The 18,962-nt window shown below is 44.5% G+C and overlaps 1 protein-coding gene across 1 annotated transcript in view; it reads right to left on the bottom strand.

Annotated features, from left to right (window-relative positions):
- ext1b (exostosin glycosyltransferase 1b) overlaps window positions 1–17,276 on the bottom strand; it is a 130,729-nt gene extending 113,453 nt beyond the window's left edge. Inside the window, exon 1 of the mRNA XM_085445265.1 lies at window positions 15,358–17,276. Within this exon, the coding sequence (XP_085301391.1) occupies window positions 15,358–16,301 (944 nt within the window). The 5' untranslated portion in view covers window positions 16,302–17,276. The remainder of the gene's footprint in view (window positions 1–15,357) is intronic.
- Window positions 17,277–18,962: the final 1,686 nt, after the last annotated feature.

Genomic DNA, 18,962 nt, shown 5'->3' with positions numbered 1-18,962 from the left:
CACAGAAGAAACCTCCATAAAAACAAAACACATGCATAAAGCTTTCTGAATACGTTCTTAGCAACATCAGGGGATTTCATATGATTTGCTCTCTACTCCAAACTGACAGCAGTGTTTCATATACAGTTAAAATAATCCTTCCCTGCTGCACGGCTCAGTGACCAAACACACCCAACCCTGTGAGCGCAGTGTTCATGCATGCTCGCGGATCCTGACTCTACTATGTCGGTTCAGGCTGCACATCATCATGACAGTAAATGAGCATGAATTAGAAGAGAGGAGTTATAAACACAACACACCTTAAAAAAGGTCGTTGGTGGCCGCCCGCACGCCTTTCACCGCCGAGCTCGGTACAATAAACTGGCTCATTGGTTTGCGGGTCAGATTTCCCCCTCTCCACATCCATGTTTATTTTGTATGTATGCACATGTGCATCCATCCGTGCGGTAACAGACTGATAAGGAGTGACAGCCTGACACATTATGGCCTTGATAAGGTTATGTTGGGTAATGTAATCTGACAATTATTAACTAGACAGTGCAGTTGCTGCACTACCAGAGTGACCTTAGAGGGTAGAAACGCTTCGGGATCTGATCATAAAAAGCTCCCGGAAACAAAAGTGAAAATACACTAAAATCATAAACTAAACCGTGCAGAACCCGGGAAAACAAAAAAAAGAAAAGGAAAAAAAACAATGGCTCCTTGTGAATGAAAACATTTACAACCTATTATTACACTTTCACACATCACCGATATCTATACATCACCCTGAAGTGTTTGTTCCAAGTTAACTGACTAGTAAATAAACATTTCTGCTATTAAAAAAAAAAAAAGAGATTAAGAGACTGTAGTTTCAGATTTTCTAAATGCGACCTGCTCATATCGATTTTTATCAGCTCTGATTTTCTTTCTGAGAGCTATAACTGATGCATATTTAAAAAATTATTTTTAATGCAATCTATTAATTTCCTAATAAAAGAAATTATTGAACAATTTCTCTCAAACTGCCATAAGTTACAGGATTTTCTCTCACTGAAACAACTCAAATCAAAGTGCTCTGCCACTGGAAACGGGCACAAATAATTAACTGAAAATGTGCCGCTGTACACCCTCCATTACCTGCTGACATATTTTATCTCACCAAACAAAAGGCAGGTGCAGCAGAGTAAGATAACAAAATAAATGCCAGGTACCTCACCTGATAACAGAGCATTATTATTATATTTTTTTCCTTTTTCACTTGTCTCCATAGTTTTCCTGTAGCTAGTTAGATTCATTGCTCATACCGAGGCTGCTAGCTTGTGAGCTCTGTCCATGTTTGGCTGGGTGAGGATAATTTGTAGGTAAGTTTTTTGTGGTGGTCCCTCCACAATTCACTGTGGAAAATTTTAGATCTTTACTACCTGTGAGGAGGTTCCACGCTAATGACGTATTAGTGTTTGGTTGCGAGTATGCGCGCGACCATTTACTTGTGCCACTGTGCAAACATCAGCCAAGTGTGAAATGGACTTCCTTGTAAATTGGACGTAGGCGCAGGATGGCCTCTGGGTTGCCTGTCAGGGCTGGGAAAGTTAGAAATTAGCCAGCGCCGGTGCCTGGCTGATCATCCAGTATGAAGGATTCCACATTAAATACTTTGAGTGAAGTTTATTTAATCTGAAAACACGCATTTACATCACATAAAACAAAACACTTCACAAAACATTAAGTCAAAAGTCCCACATGCTAATTAACTGAAAATAGGCTTAAATTATTTAACAAAAGGTTCATGTATGAGTTAAACAGTATAATACGCTGGCACCAAAGAGGCAGGTGACAGCTTTGAAGTGATTAGAAGATAACATGGCTAGTGGATGCTAATCCCACCCTAGCGCTCTGATTAGCTTGGAAAGCGAAGGTAATCCAAACTTGGCTCTGCTACTGCTCCATGAGCCCATAATGAAAGGATAAAATAGTGGGTAGTTACACCCATAGTACGGGACAGGATGAGGCACCAATATTGTCTCCATCTATTAATCCATTAAGGATCTGGTGGGATTTGACAGAATTTCTAATCTTTCACTCAAATTTACAAACCACGCTTAAATTTTTAAGCTGCACAGAAATTTTAAGTGGCCAGCATTGGACTTTTAGTTACTATTTGTCATCCATTCAGCATTAAAGAGCAAACAGACATGGAAAAACTGAAATATACTGTATATCAGTAACTTTTAGCCATATTACTGCAACAGGGTATTGAATTGTTTTAAAGTCTCCGAAAAAGCAAGAAAAAAGAGAGCAAATAGGCACAAAAATTAAACAGAAAAATTTAATTTTAACCTAAAAGAATTCTGAAAGATCTCCGTTTTAAACTGTGAGATTAAAAAAGATGAATAGAAGAGTCACACAGTTTAGTGAATGGTGAAATGAGAAGGCGTGGAAGCTTTCTACAGTGTGGCCAAGTGATAGGTTTGTAGCTTGAACCCATCCGCTGGAACGTTGAAGACAACATAATTACACTGCAAAGCAAGACACAAGTAGGCAAGCTTCTTCATGTTTCTCGTGCACGGCACCGTTCCTTCGCTTGACCCCAGTTGCTCTCGTCCGTTCTCCCGTACCACTGTTCTTTTATTGAGGTTACATGAATATGCATAAGTTCATTAACATATGACGTCTACATACACACAAAGAGTACCTTGCCTGTGTGTGTGTGTGTGTGTGTGTGTGTGTGTGTGTGTGTGTGTGTGTGTGGACTGCTGATCAAAGGGTCAAACATCCTTGGTCAGGAAGAGGGTAGCCTCCCCCTCACCCTAGATGGTTCATCCTAGATAACACGGTGAGGAAGTCCTGCAGTTCATCTAAACAAAGAGCACCTCTCATGCTCCCAAAGTGCTGTCTAATACACACAAAGTTTGCAGACTATCAAGGATCAAAACCTCTACCAATCTACAACTAATTACAAAACTGTAAGCATATATAAGTAAATATTTCTAAGCATAAATGACAATCAACAATACAAACCTAACACCAAGCCTCAAACCTCCTCAAACATGTTATAAAGATGATTGCAGCCTTTTCCTCTTCGGTGTCCAAGCACCTGCTAAAACACTCAGAGCAGAGACTATGATCAATGCTCATAGCAGCTTAGCTTAAATCTATGTTATCTGTATACAACAACACAAGGGTCTATGCTTGTTACATCATCTTTAGGGTTTCACTACCTCATAACTTAAAATTTAACTCAGTACTGTCTAAACCTTTGTATGTATCGCACATTGCTTGAAACTGTGCAATGGCCTAGAGACTGATTGGCAACTGGATGGCAACAACCAGCTGCTAGGGAACATTTAGCATTACCAGATCGTTTCTGTGAGGTTGCAAGCAGGCGCTGTGAAATTGATTGCTAAGCCAAAGTCATGCAGACTGGTCAGCAAACCCCTGGTAACAACTGGCTGGTAGGGAATTATGTGGCTACAAGACCTTAAAGGTCACTCTCAGATAGTGGGTAAAATTTAAATGGAATTTATCTTGTTGGTCAAAAGAGAGTGTACAGGAAGTCAGATCCCCCCCCATGCAGCTTAGAGGAAATATTTGTGAAATCCAGAGGTTGCCCATACCCTTGAGAAGACGAGGAGGTTGGGCTGTGCTGTGTGACTGGATGTGTCTGTGCAGACATGCTAGTTAATATGGAAAGAAAAAAAAAAGAAAAAAAAACATGAATAAAAACTCCTTTGCTGATACATTATTCATGTTTGTAGCTTCTAGGGGTTCCACATGAGTGGCCACAGTTAGAGTTAGCACCGGGTTTCAGCCAAACAAGATGCTGCACAGTACGTGGGAGGGTGGGAGTGGGGTGCGCTTGTATGTCTGCGTGCGGACAGGGATGGAAGAGGCCGGGCAGGAGGTTCGCCTGAAGGCTTAAAAGGAGAACATTCACAGAGGAAAGCAGGGGGAGAAAAAAAGAGTGGGAATGGAAAGACACTACTGAATCAGCACTACTTTGCTAAAGGGAACACACACACACACACACACACACACACACACACACACACACACACACACACACACACACACACACAGGCCTAGAAGCATACACAGCCATGCACATATGCATATGCAGATACACAATTTAACACACATACAGCTCAGACTGCAGTGTAAACGTAGCACATACTTGTCTGGATTTCTGTCTGTCCCCTTGTGGGCTACAGTGCAAACACTTCACAAGAGGTGAGCAATCCTCGGCTGTCTAGGCCACATGATACACAGAAAGATAGCAGGTATATTCGGACTTTACTAGCTCATGCTTTCCTTAAGCTCCTGAAAACTCAGTGATCCCAGTAGTATACTTGTGTATTTATAGACTGTCAGCCATGTAGCTATGGGCAAATACTCTGTAGTCACCAGATACTCCACAAACTCCTGACTGGACTCACTAGCTAATACATGTGCTTTCTTTCACACAGACACACATGCAGGACCTCAAACTTTGGCCTATAAGCTCAATAAAGAGGCAATGATACAAAAAAGAAAAAACACTCTGCAGGCTGGAGTCTCATGTTTGAAAAGTGTTGGAAAAGCACTTTTCAAACAATTTTTTTGTTCTTTTTTTCCAAGTATATGAAAAGATCTGAGCTCACATCAAAACATTTAGATCATTTAACCAAGTTCAAATTAGCATTTCGAAAGTCAAAGGAGTATCATGTCGGGCTATTTCTGTAACTTTCCACAGAAGATGCTCTGAGATGCAGTTTGAACTAAAATGAACTTAGAGCTTCGTTGTAGGATGTTTTTAGTTCCTGCTCTAAGATAGCTAAATGGTCCTCGTTTGTTGAGTACCTAACACTAAATATTAACCAAAGTCTAATTTCCAAATTTGCATTGAAGCGACCAACACTGCCGCCCGCCAGCATTTATACCTCTACGGGCTGCGCTGACGTGTCATGTAGTTGCATTTCTGGGAAAGGTGAACATCAGGTTAGGGCGTAGAGTTTCAACAGGGTTAGAGTTTAACAGTGGCATAAATCCAATATAAGAGTGAATGATCCGGGCATTAGAACATGTTGATTGGTTGAATACATAGCACACATGCCAAACTGCTAAAGTGTTAGCCAGTCTGTACATGACACTAATGTACATACTATGAAGTTCAGGCTTTGTTGAATCTATATGTCAACGGAATTACAACCCAAGCTAAGCTTGTACACCAAGCTTGATATCGCTTGCATTTCTTTTGGCAATGCAAGTGCAAGGAGGAAAAAAAGCCCTTAAAAGGTATGTAGTTCTCGGTGGAGCTTCCCAGTGGGCAGTTCCGAATGTGCATCCAGGTAGTGGGAAAAGGTAGAAGACCTCAAATTGATGTTGTGTTTTTCCAACAAACATAATTAGTGTGTGGGAAGTGAGTGGGAAAATGAGGAAAAAGGTCATACAGTTACATACTTTCCTTAAGCAGGCAAAGATGAATAAGCCTAAAGCCACCAACAGCCGGAAAGAACACATCCATGTATGCAGCCGCTCAACATGTGCAACATGAACTCAACCTCATGTGCATCTGTCTCCTAAGCCCTTTCCCTTAAAAATCACATATTTGTAGACGTGCACAGCGAAGGTACAGGAAGTCTTAAACTGATGGCCACTCAACAGATTCCAGCAGAGCAGCGGGTATTCAAGTCAAGTGTATCTCACCTCGGGCTGATACCTGATACTGCTGTTCAAATCGTGTTCCCTGATTTTCACACTCAGTACTAACTGGCCCATTTACCAAACGTTTTCACTGCTGCCATCCACATTCCCATCTTATTACAGGATCCAAATGTTGCATAAGACGAAGGATCCATAGTTCCGCTCATTAGTCCCTCTTCAGATAAAGGCACGACTTGCAAGCGACCTAAAAAAAAGACACTTTGAAAACAAAGCGCTGCCATGTCCCAACTTTCTGGGGAAATAAGCACTTCAATTCACTCCCACAAGGAAAACACACCTTGTCGAGCTGCTAAACTAAGCAGGATGCTCTGCTGTTCTTTCTGCCGCACACTTTCTTGCTTTTCCCCCCCACACCTCATTTTTCTGCTTTCCTATTTTCACCTCAGTGGCTCACAATCAGAGTCACTGGCTTTCCCCACTCGAGTTACCCATCCTTTACTGACTTTTTTTTTTTTTTTTTTTTTTTAGGTCTGCTTGTATGGAAAGGATGCAGTTGGATAGGCACCACCAGTCATGACGCAGCAGGGCAAAAATGAAGCCACTGAACAAGAAAAAGCATCCTACAGCTTGGCAATACAGCCACAGAAAGAGCTGCAGATAAAGCAGCAGAGCACTGACTTACAGGAATTTGCACTTGATCTGCAGACCAACTTCACATCAACCTGTGGAAAAATTTCACCAAGCCACTTATTATTTGAAGTGCCAAAACTTCATGAGAAGTAATCCATTTTCCTAACTTTTCGCACGCATTCAGACATGAATATTGCCCATGTGGGCTTGTTAGGCTGTGGAAGTGTGAGACAGAGGAAATGACTACGTAAGAGAGGAAGGAGAAGAAAGAAATTGCAGAGAATACGAGTGGGTGTCAATTTGAAATATCCAGCATTACCACCAGCAGCTGCACTTTGTCCTACATCGCCTCTCAAAGACAAGCATGCACTCCTTTGCTTGATCTGAAAAGGAGGCCCTATCAAACTCATGAATAAACACCACGCAACAGCACCGGCAAACAAGCTGCCAGGGAAACTGGGAGAAACAGCGATAAACCACCATAATTCCTTCCTTCCTCTCGGTCAATCACACACCCACGCTCTGGGCATACTGGGACTCTCCTTGGTGAGACCAGATGCCTTCTTTCCTTGTAACCATATCCTCTCATCCTCCACAGCCACCTCCTCCCTGTTAGATTTGGCTAAGCCACTGAACCGTGAAGTGTTGTGAAATCTGCCAAACCAGAGCCTGGTTGTCGATGGCTGGAGCTGTGCGAGCAGCCGCTGTTGCCAGTTGTCGCCCAGGATTTAAAACCAAAAGGAAAGAGATGCAGACAGGAGGAGAGGCCACCGCGGCGGGAGAGGGAGGCTTGATGGAGAGCTGTGAAAACGAGGGAGTGAAAGGGGAGGCATTGGTGTCAACGAGGCCCGGGGGTTCCCTCTGGAAAGAGAGCAAACTTCGGCACAATGGAACCCCTCTAGGGGCAGCCCCAACTTTTACACCCTAAGAGTGGAAGTCATAAAGCAAGATGAACCAAACAGGGATAAGAGCCCTTCCATCAGTCTGCCAGGCAGCCCGAGCTGCTCCAACAAAACCTTCTTTCTCTCCTTGAAGCCTTGGCCCCTTAAACACTGAGCCATGCACACATTCTTCAGTGACATAATGCTTTTTTAAGCTATTGCCCTCTTAAACTCCCCCCACTCCAACATCACCACCTCCTCCCCATTCTCCTTCTCTTTGCTCTTACTCAGATTTCCTCCCTTTGCCATTACTATTTGAATATGAATACCAGGAGAAGGGTTAAGTGTTTGTTTTTACTCTTGCGACAGAGAAGTGAAGGAAGGACGCCAACATATAAGTTGACGTCAAACAGTCCGCCGTCCCATTGATGTGCCGTCAGTAGGTGTTTGCCGAACAGTCTCTCGGGGCCGTAAAAGCTGCCATTCTGCAAGGCCATAAAAACTAGCTAACACCCCACCTCCTCCACTCTCCCCTGCGGAGTTGTTGCAGTGTCTCAAGGGAGGCACAGAGCTCCCAGGAGGGGAAACCTGTAACAAATATTGATGGACTTACGGTGTAATCAGTGTGGGGGGGGTTTTCCCCCTGGAAGGAAATGTTTATATTTCTACTAGAGGTCTGTGTGAGTGCATCTAAAGGTCATGGTTTCTGCCCACTGATGATCACTGATAATAGAACAGTGGTTGGGTGATCCACAGATTGGGAACCAGGCAGTCATTCAGCCCAAAAGGCAAATCCCCAGGATCACTGGGCTGCCGGAAATCCAGCCACCTCCACACAAACACACCCTATACAGTTTTATAGCAAAACGATAACAGCTCTACAATTACAGCCTAACTTACTCAAAGTGAAACCTGCGTCTACTTAACTAGTCCAGACTAGAGCAAGAAAAGGAGAGAAGAATGAGGGAATAACTGTCTCTCTGTTCAGTTGTGACTTTAAAGGAGATCTTTTTTTGATGACCACAGTTGATACGAAAGCAATGCCGCTGAATCCTAACAATAAACTTGGGAGTGCCACAGCCTAAACACTCATAAAACGCTCCGTAAAGCAACCCTAAATAAATGTAACCCCCATGCACTGCTGCAAGAAACTGGCAGTTAGCGATAAAGTGCAGCAAATATGTGTCAGACGTACTCAACGAATGATAGATATTTATGGGTTAGAGAAATTTAAATCCAAGGACACGTGGCGAGAAAGACTACAGCGACTAACGGTGGGAATGTTGGAATGATGGAGACGGGAGTGTGTGCTCACAGCGGAGTTGTCCTGTCTCGGCATGCCCCCACGCTACGCAGAGAAAACCGAGATGTGAGAATTTCTCAAAAACTTAGTCGACCAAAAAAAAAAAAAAAAAAAAAAAGGGGGAGAAAAGAAAAGACAGATGTCAGAACTCAGTCTCCGTTGTGCGAGCCGAACGTGCAGACAGCAGCCGTATCTTCCTTTCATTCCTTCACTGCGGAGATTTTAATGAGAAGCCAATCACGCGTCTGTCCTGATCATCGCTTTTTGCCTCAGCCAGTCACATACCTGTCTACTTTAATTGAGTTCACAGGGATCCAATCAGCTTCGTTCTCTTGCTCCTCTTCCCTTTCTGTTCTGGGCTTGTCAGAAAGACGCGCAGCTACTCACTTACCTGTCTGCCTGCAAACTTTTTACATCACTGCATCGGCACTAGTTAAGCCTGAGCACGCTTCAGTTGTGACAGGAAGGAGAAAGAAAAAAAAAGAGAGACAGGGAGAGAATAGAGAGTTAACTTTTACCGCTGTGCCTGTGTCTCTTATTAATTCATTCCTCTTAAACACTTCCTGACAGTCCTGGGAAGGGAAGGCGTTTTGATGCCTTGTTATTTCTCACTCTTTCAATTACAGTTACCACGAGCACAACAAGCCCTTGGACCTCTTTCTTTCCTCCAGAGTGGAAGTGAGCAGTTTTTAATAGAGAAAATGACGCCAGGGGCTGGCCCACTGCTGTGCTAATTCTCCCATCGATTTTCATTTTGGGGGGGAACCCTCCCAGCTGATCAATCTCTCTCCACCACCTAGCCAGCTGCTGGCCTGGGAGGGGGTGCGGGGTGTTGCACTTGGACTGCGCCGTCTGATCCGATGTGTGCGTGTGTGCGTGTGTGTATGTGCCGAGTTCATGTCCATCCAACCCCCCTCGATTCTTCCCCTCACTTGCTTCCCACCCCTCCACCCCTGCCACCTCATCTGAGGCCAGGGGCGGCTTGGCTGCCCTGATAATCCCTCAATGAATGTGGGTCAGCGAGTGGGGCTTTGCCTTCGTCACTCAGCAAGGGGACAGACAGCAGGGTCGTGACCCCAGCCATCCTGTGCGCACTCGCAAATACACACACATTCAGACAAAGGGCCCAAAGGGGTGCGCACGCACACACTAGCGTGAATAGATGAGCTGCCACACACCAGCAAAACTGCACCGATGAGAACGAGTAGAATGTGAAAGACACACAAATGGAGATGAGCAGAAATCAAATGATTAGGGAATTAATTGAGTTAAAAGAGGAAGTAAACTGGTAACGCTTTTTACAACAGGTGACCTTCTATTTTAGTAAAGACTTTTTAAAAAAGAAAATCAGGATGATGAGTAACTCAACCCTTTCATCTCAGTTATCTTCTAGCTTTATTAGCCTTAATTTGGGGGGTTTTTGACTATTGATTAGACAAAACTACATTTGAAGCTGTTGCTTTGGGCACTGGATACTTGAGATCAATAACTGGTTGATTAAAGGATGATCATTAGTAGCAAGTCTAGCTAGCATATTCAAAAACCTGGTCAACTGATTACAAAGGCTTGTAATGTCTGACAGCAGAGGTTCAGCTCCTAACAGTTTTCACAAGTGCTCCATCACAAAACTGTGTGGATGTGCTAGCTTCCTCTGGTTTATACTGCTGGAAAATGAATATCTTTACATTTCTGACTGTTTGCTGCAAAGAAAACATGAGATGGAAAGTTGGAAAGAGCTTTTTTCTTTTAGCGACTTGCCCTGCGTGTCCCAAAGAGGGGCTGGATCCACTCAAACACACAGGAAGATGGTTGGAATGAGAGGAGAGAAAGACAGATAGTGAAAGTAGAGGGGATTTAAGACGGATAAGATAACGCAACACAACAAACAGAGGGTTTTATGTAGTTATAGGCTTAAATATGTCTCTTACACACATGCACACACAAAAAAATATCAAAGAGTCCCAATTAAGCTGCACCACATTCAGACTAATTATTCTCCACATCATTAACATTCCCCATCACGAGCTGAGTACTTTATCTAAGAGAGAGCAGGCAATCATGAAATATTCATGATTTATTAATCTGACTACAGAAAAACAAACAATGGCAACCCGGGGAGTGTGACACCCTCTCCTGCCAAACACCGAGGTAAGCAACACGACTGTGTCTGCTACTCGCTCCGCTCTCCAACAGGAGGCCGCTATCAGGCGACGCCGCCGAGCTGACATTCAGGTGAATGTCGTTATTCCCACTCACAATTTTTGTTCTCTCGTTTTTGTTTTTTTGTTTTTTTAAAAAACCTGTGTTTAACCGAGATAAGGTGGAAAGGAAATGTTGCTGGTTTTCTTCACTTGGCCCAGATCAGCTACTGTCTCTCACTCTGTGGCGCTCTGTCAACAATGTGTCAATGTTGCTTTGAATTTAAAAAAAAAAAAGACGAAGAAGGGGAAAAATATCCTATGAAAATGAAACTGTGGCAGGGAGACAAATCACATCATTGCTTCAGTTCAGTGTTGCTCGAAGACAGAAGCAGAAGAGGGGGGAGAAAGAGAAAAATGAAGATAACCAGAGTAAAAGGAGAGAAGGTAAGAATGGAAAGTAAAACAGAGACAACAAGGGTGGGGAGGGGGATGCAAGAGGGCCAGAGGCCGGCCTCTCTCCCCATTTCTCCCTCTCAGCCTCTCATGCTTCCAAGATAATTTTCTCAAGTGGGAAAAATTTCTGCTGATGACACAGTTGTGGAAATGAAAATGCCACAGTGCCTGGCTGATGTTACCGTCATTGACTCCTAATGGGAAAAATCCCACTACACGCGCAATTTTCTGGACTCTCCGTTTCTTTCATTCCGACATTGCTGCCATTATTATCACTCGATATCACACCCACTTGCTCATCTTCTTCCCCTTGCGCCGTTTCGAGCACGGGCATTTGCAAACACGGACGCGTTTCCCGTAGCTCCTCTTGACATTCTCGTTCTGTAAATCTTTCCCTCTACCTCTCCTCGTCGCTGCCCTCCCTCTCTCGTCGGGGTTTTCAAGTCCCCCGGGTGACCTTGAGCGGCAGCTGCCAGTGAAGTAGCTAAAGTACAAAGTCAATACGAGTCAACAAAGCTGGTTAAGTATTAAATGGGGGGATGATGACGCTGCAGTTAGCCAGAGAAAGGCTTCAACGAAGGGGAAAAAATAAATAAAAAAAGAAAAAAGGACATGCTCAGTCAGACTTTAATGGAACACTCAATGATAATAATGATGTACTTTCAGCAATTCACTCCACTGACATTAGATGAGACTATACGTTTGGTTTCTGCAGGATAATCTGCTTGATAGTGAAACAGAGAGCAATTACAGTACTTACACGGTTGATTCACTGCTTGCCTACACACACACACACACACAAACTATGCATGCTACTGCACAGAGACAAATGCAAAAGTATGAGGTGTGTTAAAATGATTCTTCAGCCCTTGTTTTGTCACATAACACAACGGAAAAAGCTCACACCTGAAAAACCGTTGGGCATGACACATGCTTACCATTTAACAGAATCGGGAACTTTATTTTGAACTCCTCAAGTCACGAAGAACAAAAAAAATTATAATAATAATCCCCAGTTTGACGTATTCCTCTACAAAGCAAAGCACTGCTGCAGAATTCCTCCCAACATCAACTTTTTTCAACTGCGGAGCCGTAATAGCCTTTCACTGTCCTCTCCCTGGATTATTGTCAGCAGCCCTGAAACTCAGTGGATAATGTAGCAGTGAATGGCTCCTTTCATCAGCGCCTGGCCATGGAAGTGGACCAGAGTGACTCCAATTGAAAGCTATTGCGGCTAAGAAAATCAATTGAATAAATGTGTGGCGCGTGGTGCGTTTGTGTCTGCGTGTGATGAGTGTGGGTGGGTGGGAATCAGTTTTGGTACTTATATACCGGCTTCCACTCTGCCCTCCTGCTGCATACCTTTGTAGAGCAGCATTCCTCTAGAAGGCTGCAAGGTCAAAGGTCGGGAAAAAAGAAGAACATGAATTTGGATGCAACACCAACCGTGGCACCGTGTATGTATGCATGTAGGTATGTGGAACGGTGACCGATTTCCTTCAGGTGTAGGATCAACCACTGTCCGCACAAAATACCGTGTGCATTTAAGAGCCATTTAAAACTAAGAATCGCATTCTTCAGTGCGATTAATGGATTTCAAATGTTGCTAAAACACGTCAGATTAGTTTGCAAAGTGAAGCTATGACTGGTCATGTGCCAGTTTATTCTGACGCATCACATGTTCGATCATTCACTTTCATTTTTTAAATACTGCCGAACTGCACTTTTCCAACTTTATAGGACTTGGTTGTTTACAACTTCCTGTCACACGGAAAAGAGAAGCGAGTGATTGGCTAACTTAGAACCAACACTATCCTGGCTTTGATTGCACTGATTGCCTCCACCTATTTAAAGTCTGTGTTCCATCATATGATTTATTCTTTGGGATCAAACTTTGAATTACACTGTACATTAAAAGCATCCAGGTACTGCTCACAGGTACATCCAGGTACATGCGCTGTGCAGACACTCTGCTTTGGCAGCGGTCTTGCTTCAGCTGCTAACAGCTGCTGTGACACGTGTGTGCATTCCTGAGTTCCTGCACTGCAGCGTCCCCGCATGGCATCGCCTGTCCGCCCTCAGCCTCTGGAAATGAAGCACTGGCAAACACCAGAGGGTCAGCTGCATATAGATCCATTTACCTTGGAGAGCTACGTCAGGGTTTTTGGCACCCAAGGGGCTTTAAATTTGATTAAGAGGGAGGCATCAGTTTGATTAAATTTAAACAGGTTGCAAAATCACAACAAGAGCAAAATTTATGCGTTGCCTCGTTTGTGCCAAATACCAGAGAAAACTAGAAACCTGAGAACTTCGATAACCTGGGGAAAAAAACAAAACAAAAACAAAGAAGACTAAAGCCACAGAGAGATGTACGGATTGACAGCCCAAATCTAGCTGCACTGTAAATGTGCTGTGTAAAAATGTGATTGGATTTATTGAGTTTTAGTGGGAACAAAAATCAAATACAGCATTGCAGCTGGAAATGAAATGACTGAGATGTAGCAGTATTGATCAAAATTAACTCGACTGTGAAACGCGCTATGGCAGAAAGAATGGGCAGTGAAGACTCAGGTTTCCCTGAACCACTGCCATCAAGCCGGATCAATCATCCGATTACGGTGCTGAGATCTTCCAGAGGCAAAGCCGCCTTTGCAAGAATGAGGCCTGATCCTTTAGCAAACAGAGCCACGAGAGGAGCAGAGGTAGGCTGTCCAGAGCCGACTGGAATGTCAGATAATGGATGGCATATCTCTCCAGGTGACACCGAGCCCAAGGCATCCAGGGAGATGGAGAAGAGGGGAATGTTGGAAGGAGAAGGAAAAGGGGATGATGAATGGATGGACAAGTGCATGCTTGTGAAGTTTTGTTAGAGCTTTTTTTTTGCATTACCAAAACGTCTGGTAAGAGGTTCCTGAGTGCATACACACTGGTTCCTGAGTTCACTACAAGTTCAAGGAAAGTCACTTTGTCTCTCAACCAAGCAAGTGCCATCTTTCCCAGCAGCTCCTTTTTCTCCATCTTTCTGATTAACAGAAAGCGAATACGTCTGTGTTAACTTCCCATATGCTGCCCATCTGCTCTTTCCCTTAACCCTGACACCAGGTACGCACACACACACACACACACACACACACACACACACACACACACACACACACACACACACACACACACACACACACACACACACACGCTGTGTGTTACCACACGCCTGGAGTTTACTCTGGATTCTTTGCAAACGCTAGGATCCACAGGTTGATAAATGCAAATCAAGCAGATGCTACTCACACACAAGTGAACCTGAGCAGTCGAGTTCACCGCTTAATCCAAATATGTGAACCTGAGAAAACATTGCCCCCTATATTAAAACATACCAAACACTCGAGTACAGCTGCTGATCCCAAGGGGGAATCATTAATTACCACTTCGACAAAACCTGATACCTCCAGAATTAGAGGTAATCAACTGTCCCCGGGGGCTAAATGGAAACCACGCCACTAACTCCCAGAAATGAAAGTGTAATTAACCCATTTTGACTGATTTATTCACACTCGCGTTCAACCAAACATGTTAGGCACGGCAGCCAACGTAAACTACACTGCATGCACCTTCAACTGTAGGAAGCTGTATTTTTTGTCATGGCTGGGTCATTTTTACCTCTAATTTCAGAGCCCAAAACTCCCATGGTCCAACTTTCACTTAATTTGCACTAAGTACAGGGTGCAAATCAAACATGCCCATGCATGTCCTTTTAAAAGGCTTCAGTAGGGAGGTGGTGGTGGTGGTGGTGGGATTCCTTCATAGGAAGGGAAGAAGTGAGGGGAGGGAGGAGAGGAGGGAGGGGTGTCCAGAGAGCCAACAGCCTGGCTGGAGATCTTTTACCTCAGGTAGGAGAGGGAGAAAGGAGCTGGGGTGGAGGGGTAAAGCAGTCAGATATAAACTATGACCTGGAGTTTTAGAGGGGTGGGTGGGTTCAAAGAGGTTCGGGTTTTAAAAAGGTAATGAATTCAATGGAAAGCAAACTTGTGAATGTTGCTGATCAGTGTCTATTTTCAGTTCTGAAGGACACTTAATGAGTTCATTTGAAGTATTCACACACACACACACACACACACACTCACTCACTCACTCACTCACTCACTCACTCACTCACTCACTCTGTGCCACAGCGTGAGAACTGTGGATGATGCGCTCCTGCTGCGCAGTTTGGAGTGATGACAGCGCAAATAAATAAATAAATAAATAATAACATTTTAAAAAATGTAAGCACTGATTAAAAATAATAACCAACAGATAATCACTTTCCCCTCTACTTGCTCCAACTTACTTGTCATACTCTGCGTTGTCCTTGTCGCACCGTGCGTCTTTGTGCTTCTGCCAGTCTTTGCCGTGCTTGCAGGTGGTGAGCAGCACCACGTCCTCGGCGTTGTGAACGTGATATAAGGCATTCCTTGTGTCCGAGCCGATGCCAGTCAGGTAGCGCTTCCCCTTGAACACCAGCATGTATTTTCTGAAAGGCGGGATGGAGTTGTACTTGAGGTACCCCCTCTCTCCACCCGTACGCGGGTGCTCCTTGGAGAAGAGGGGGATGGACACGTCAAAGTTGGGCCTGAAGTTCTCGGTGCTGATGCTGGCTTTGGCCAGCATGGCTTGACCGATGTCGAAGCCCAAATCTTCCGTATAGTCCGGCCACGTCCCCGAGTACAAGTTAAATATAAGGTGGTTCCTGCCGTCGTTCCACAGGGGCAGGTTCTGGACCTTGGTCTTCAGGTTGTGGACGTATTGAGGGGACAGCTGGTCCCGGTCCAGAGTGTCCAAACTTAGAACGAACAAACATGCCTGTCCAGGGTCCGAGGTGTAAAACCTGGACCCCTCGATGGTCGATAAAATATTCTGGTAACTCTCTGAGATCTTCTCCCCCTTCTGCTGGGGGTAAACATAAACTTTGAATCCGTTCTTTCGACACAGAGAAAAGTCAAAGCAGGAATCCATGCGACACCTTTTGCCTTTGTAAACACTTGTGTTGATGTCCCTCTTCTGCCTCGGAGATATGTGCAGGTTGTAGTCCTCGGTGTCGGTTTGATCCCAGGGCAGGAAAAGATGTAAAGGGTCCGAGAAGTGAGGCCAGGGCTGCTCGGGCCGGTGCCCGTTTCTGCTGCGGTCATGCCGACTCCTGCTCGCCGCTGGAAGTTGAACCCCTCCGAGGTAGAAGAGAAGCACTAGACACGCACCGGCGGAGAGCAGGATCAGGTAACGTTTTTTGGCCTGCATGTGTCCTGAAAACAAGGGCGAGTTGTTCAGGAATAAGAAATGTAAAGTGGCCCGAAGTTAGGCTCTCACTAACCCTGACTACACCGCTCCATCCTCCGGCAGCCTCCAAGGATCCCCAACCCCCCTTCTGCGTATTCGGTTCCCAAATCCAGCAATTGATCCAGTGCATGTGGGCGATTTTAGAAGTCTTGTCCCTTTCTCCCTCTTCTGTAGAGTTTCACCATATCGCACAACGCCTAGCAGCCGGGCTCTGGTGCACCTACAAAGATCAGCGCTCACCGGACCCTCTCGGACACAATCATATGCAGCCACTCTTCTCTCCTGCACTTCTTCTCACCCTCATTCAGCCTGGCTGCACGGAGGGTGGGGGGCTATTGAAATGGAAAACTGTCAGACAGCCGCCTGGGAACTCCGTCCTCCCGGATAAACAGCGGCTGGGGTCCCCGAGGCTCTCCCAGACGTAAAGGTACAGCCCGGATTGGATGTTAAACTCGGCAACACGCTGACCGGGCAGTGTAAAAACACATCGGTACGGCCACCACGCGTGTATCCAAATACCTCTGGGTGAATTCGTCCGATTCTCCCACACACCCCCTCCTTTTCCCCTTTTTATTGCTCCATGGTCCCGTGTGAGGAGAAGCGGAGAAAAAAAAAACCGGGGACTCGTCGTAGCGCAGGAGGAAGCTCAGCGGCACAACTGTAACCTGACGAATCCCTGCATTTCTCTTATTTATTACAACCTCCCCACATACGCGCTCTTATTCAATAAAAAGCTCGTCGGCGAAGAGCCGCACGGCAGGCGAAGTTATCCGGAAGACACGCGGGTAACAAACGGTGACCTCAGACTGACTAAATAGCTGAGAAAATGTTCAAAAAGACGGGATTCCTTGATCCTAGTGTCCAATTACCGAGTGCTCAGTTGTTCCGATTGTTGGTCGCTAACATTCCAATCCCGACACGACGGCAGCCGACGCGACGCCCCATCGGCTCAAAGACGCCGCCGATTGGTCAGACTGTGGGAACGGAAGAGGCGGGACTAGCGGAATGCACCCATTCATAACCGGAGTCTTCCGCATGTGCAAATTATCTAATTGTAAGCCTATATGGAAACTGGAGCTTTGCCAGAGAGCAAAACACTCTCAGTTTAACAGAAGCTGATAGCGTTCGGGAGGAGCGGCCCGTCAAAATCTCGCGGAGATGCTCGTGCTGTTTGCGGCTGGATCAAACGTTTTCTGTTTTACCCGCGCGTGTTATATTCAGTTGTCTTTTCTGCATTTCTCCCACAGTATTCTCCGTGGCCTGTTTATCCTTTAACCTGAATGTGCCCAACTTTGATGCTGTAGACAGGGAAAGACTGAAGGGAAAACGACAGACAGTAACTGAACAAAGCAACAGTAATCAAATATTATTGAAATCAGTTCCTGCTAAATTACATACAGTTTCACTTCTTTCTTCTGACATTATTCCCGTTTTAGAGACGGATGTTTTTGTGACTGTCTGTGTGTCATTTGTCAACTGTGATTATTAATAGCTGACAAAAGAAGTTAATGAGAAGTCCGCCAGGTTTTTGCTTGATCAGTGTGCGATACTGCACATTTTTTATTAATCCGATGCCAAGTAAATATAGTGTCAGTATTGCCGATACTAATACCGATACTTTTTGGGGGTCAAATTATGTTGTTAAAATATAAATAAAATAGACGTGACAGTAAGCACAAAAAGATTCAGACATTTTTTGTAGTGTTTGATGCATAGTTTTTACATTTCCAGTAGTAGTAGTAATAATAATTATTATTATTATTATTAATTTATCAAAGTTTAGTGGGCTACATACTGAGCTTACTGATCCTATTGCACTAATATCGGTCCAGTATCGATTGCTTCAATGCTATCGATATTTACGTCAATGCATCCACCTCTGAGAAATGCTTCTTCAGAAGAGGCCACATTTAGTCAGTCACAGATAGACGTGACTCTGTGCACAGCTGCTCCATCCTGTTTGATAGTAGTTTGGCTGCACATGCTGGACAGGATTCCAAAGTGTAGGGTTATTATTAGGGGCTAAGACCCCAAGAACATGAATGCAACTCTGCAGGCAAATATTCGCCTGGTTCTCATCAACCTCCAACACTGACCTTTGCCAGTGCTGTTAACAGGCTGCTGGCTTTGAGCACGGCTTGTTATTCAGTATTTGTATTTCTCACAGACTTAATAATATTACCTGCAAAGTCCACAAATATAGCTGTGTTTGAATAAATTAATATCATAATTGCTCAGCAAATAGCCTCCTAATTATATGGAGATTTATGGCTGTAAACAAAAAATCTGCTGCAGTCACATTGTGTTGTGTCTCAACAGCCAGACCACCAGGACAGCCGGTCCAAGGCATTTATTTTCTTAAACATTAGCTCTATTAACTTGATGCATGGTCTATTGTTAGACGGGTTTTCATGGAAATCCCAAATCACCTACCCGCAGTCCTGACTGTGCAAAGAGAAGGAAAATCCACTCAAGTAAGATAAGCCCTTTGTAATTTGCCTGTAACAAGTTGTAACACCGATATCACCCAGGACTCAACATCTGCTCAAATGAGTGATCTCATTGTTCATTTGTACCAGGGCGCTAAATGAGAAGAAGTTGTCGGAAGTCAACCCCGGGCCA

The sequence above is a fragment of the Copadichromis virginalis genome, linkage group LG22 (genome assembly GCF_057382275.1).
Source record: "Copadichromis virginalis isolate Kocher_CV1m ecotype Utaka linkage group LG22, C_Virginalis_male_GT1.1, whole genome shotgun sequence".
Classification (NCBI taxonomy): domain Eukaryota; kingdom Metazoa; phylum Chordata; class Actinopteri; order Cichliformes; family Cichlidae; genus Copadichromis; species Copadichromis virginalis.
Note: the sequence above shows the minus strand (reverse complement) of the source record. Positions and strands in the feature narration are given on the sequence as shown.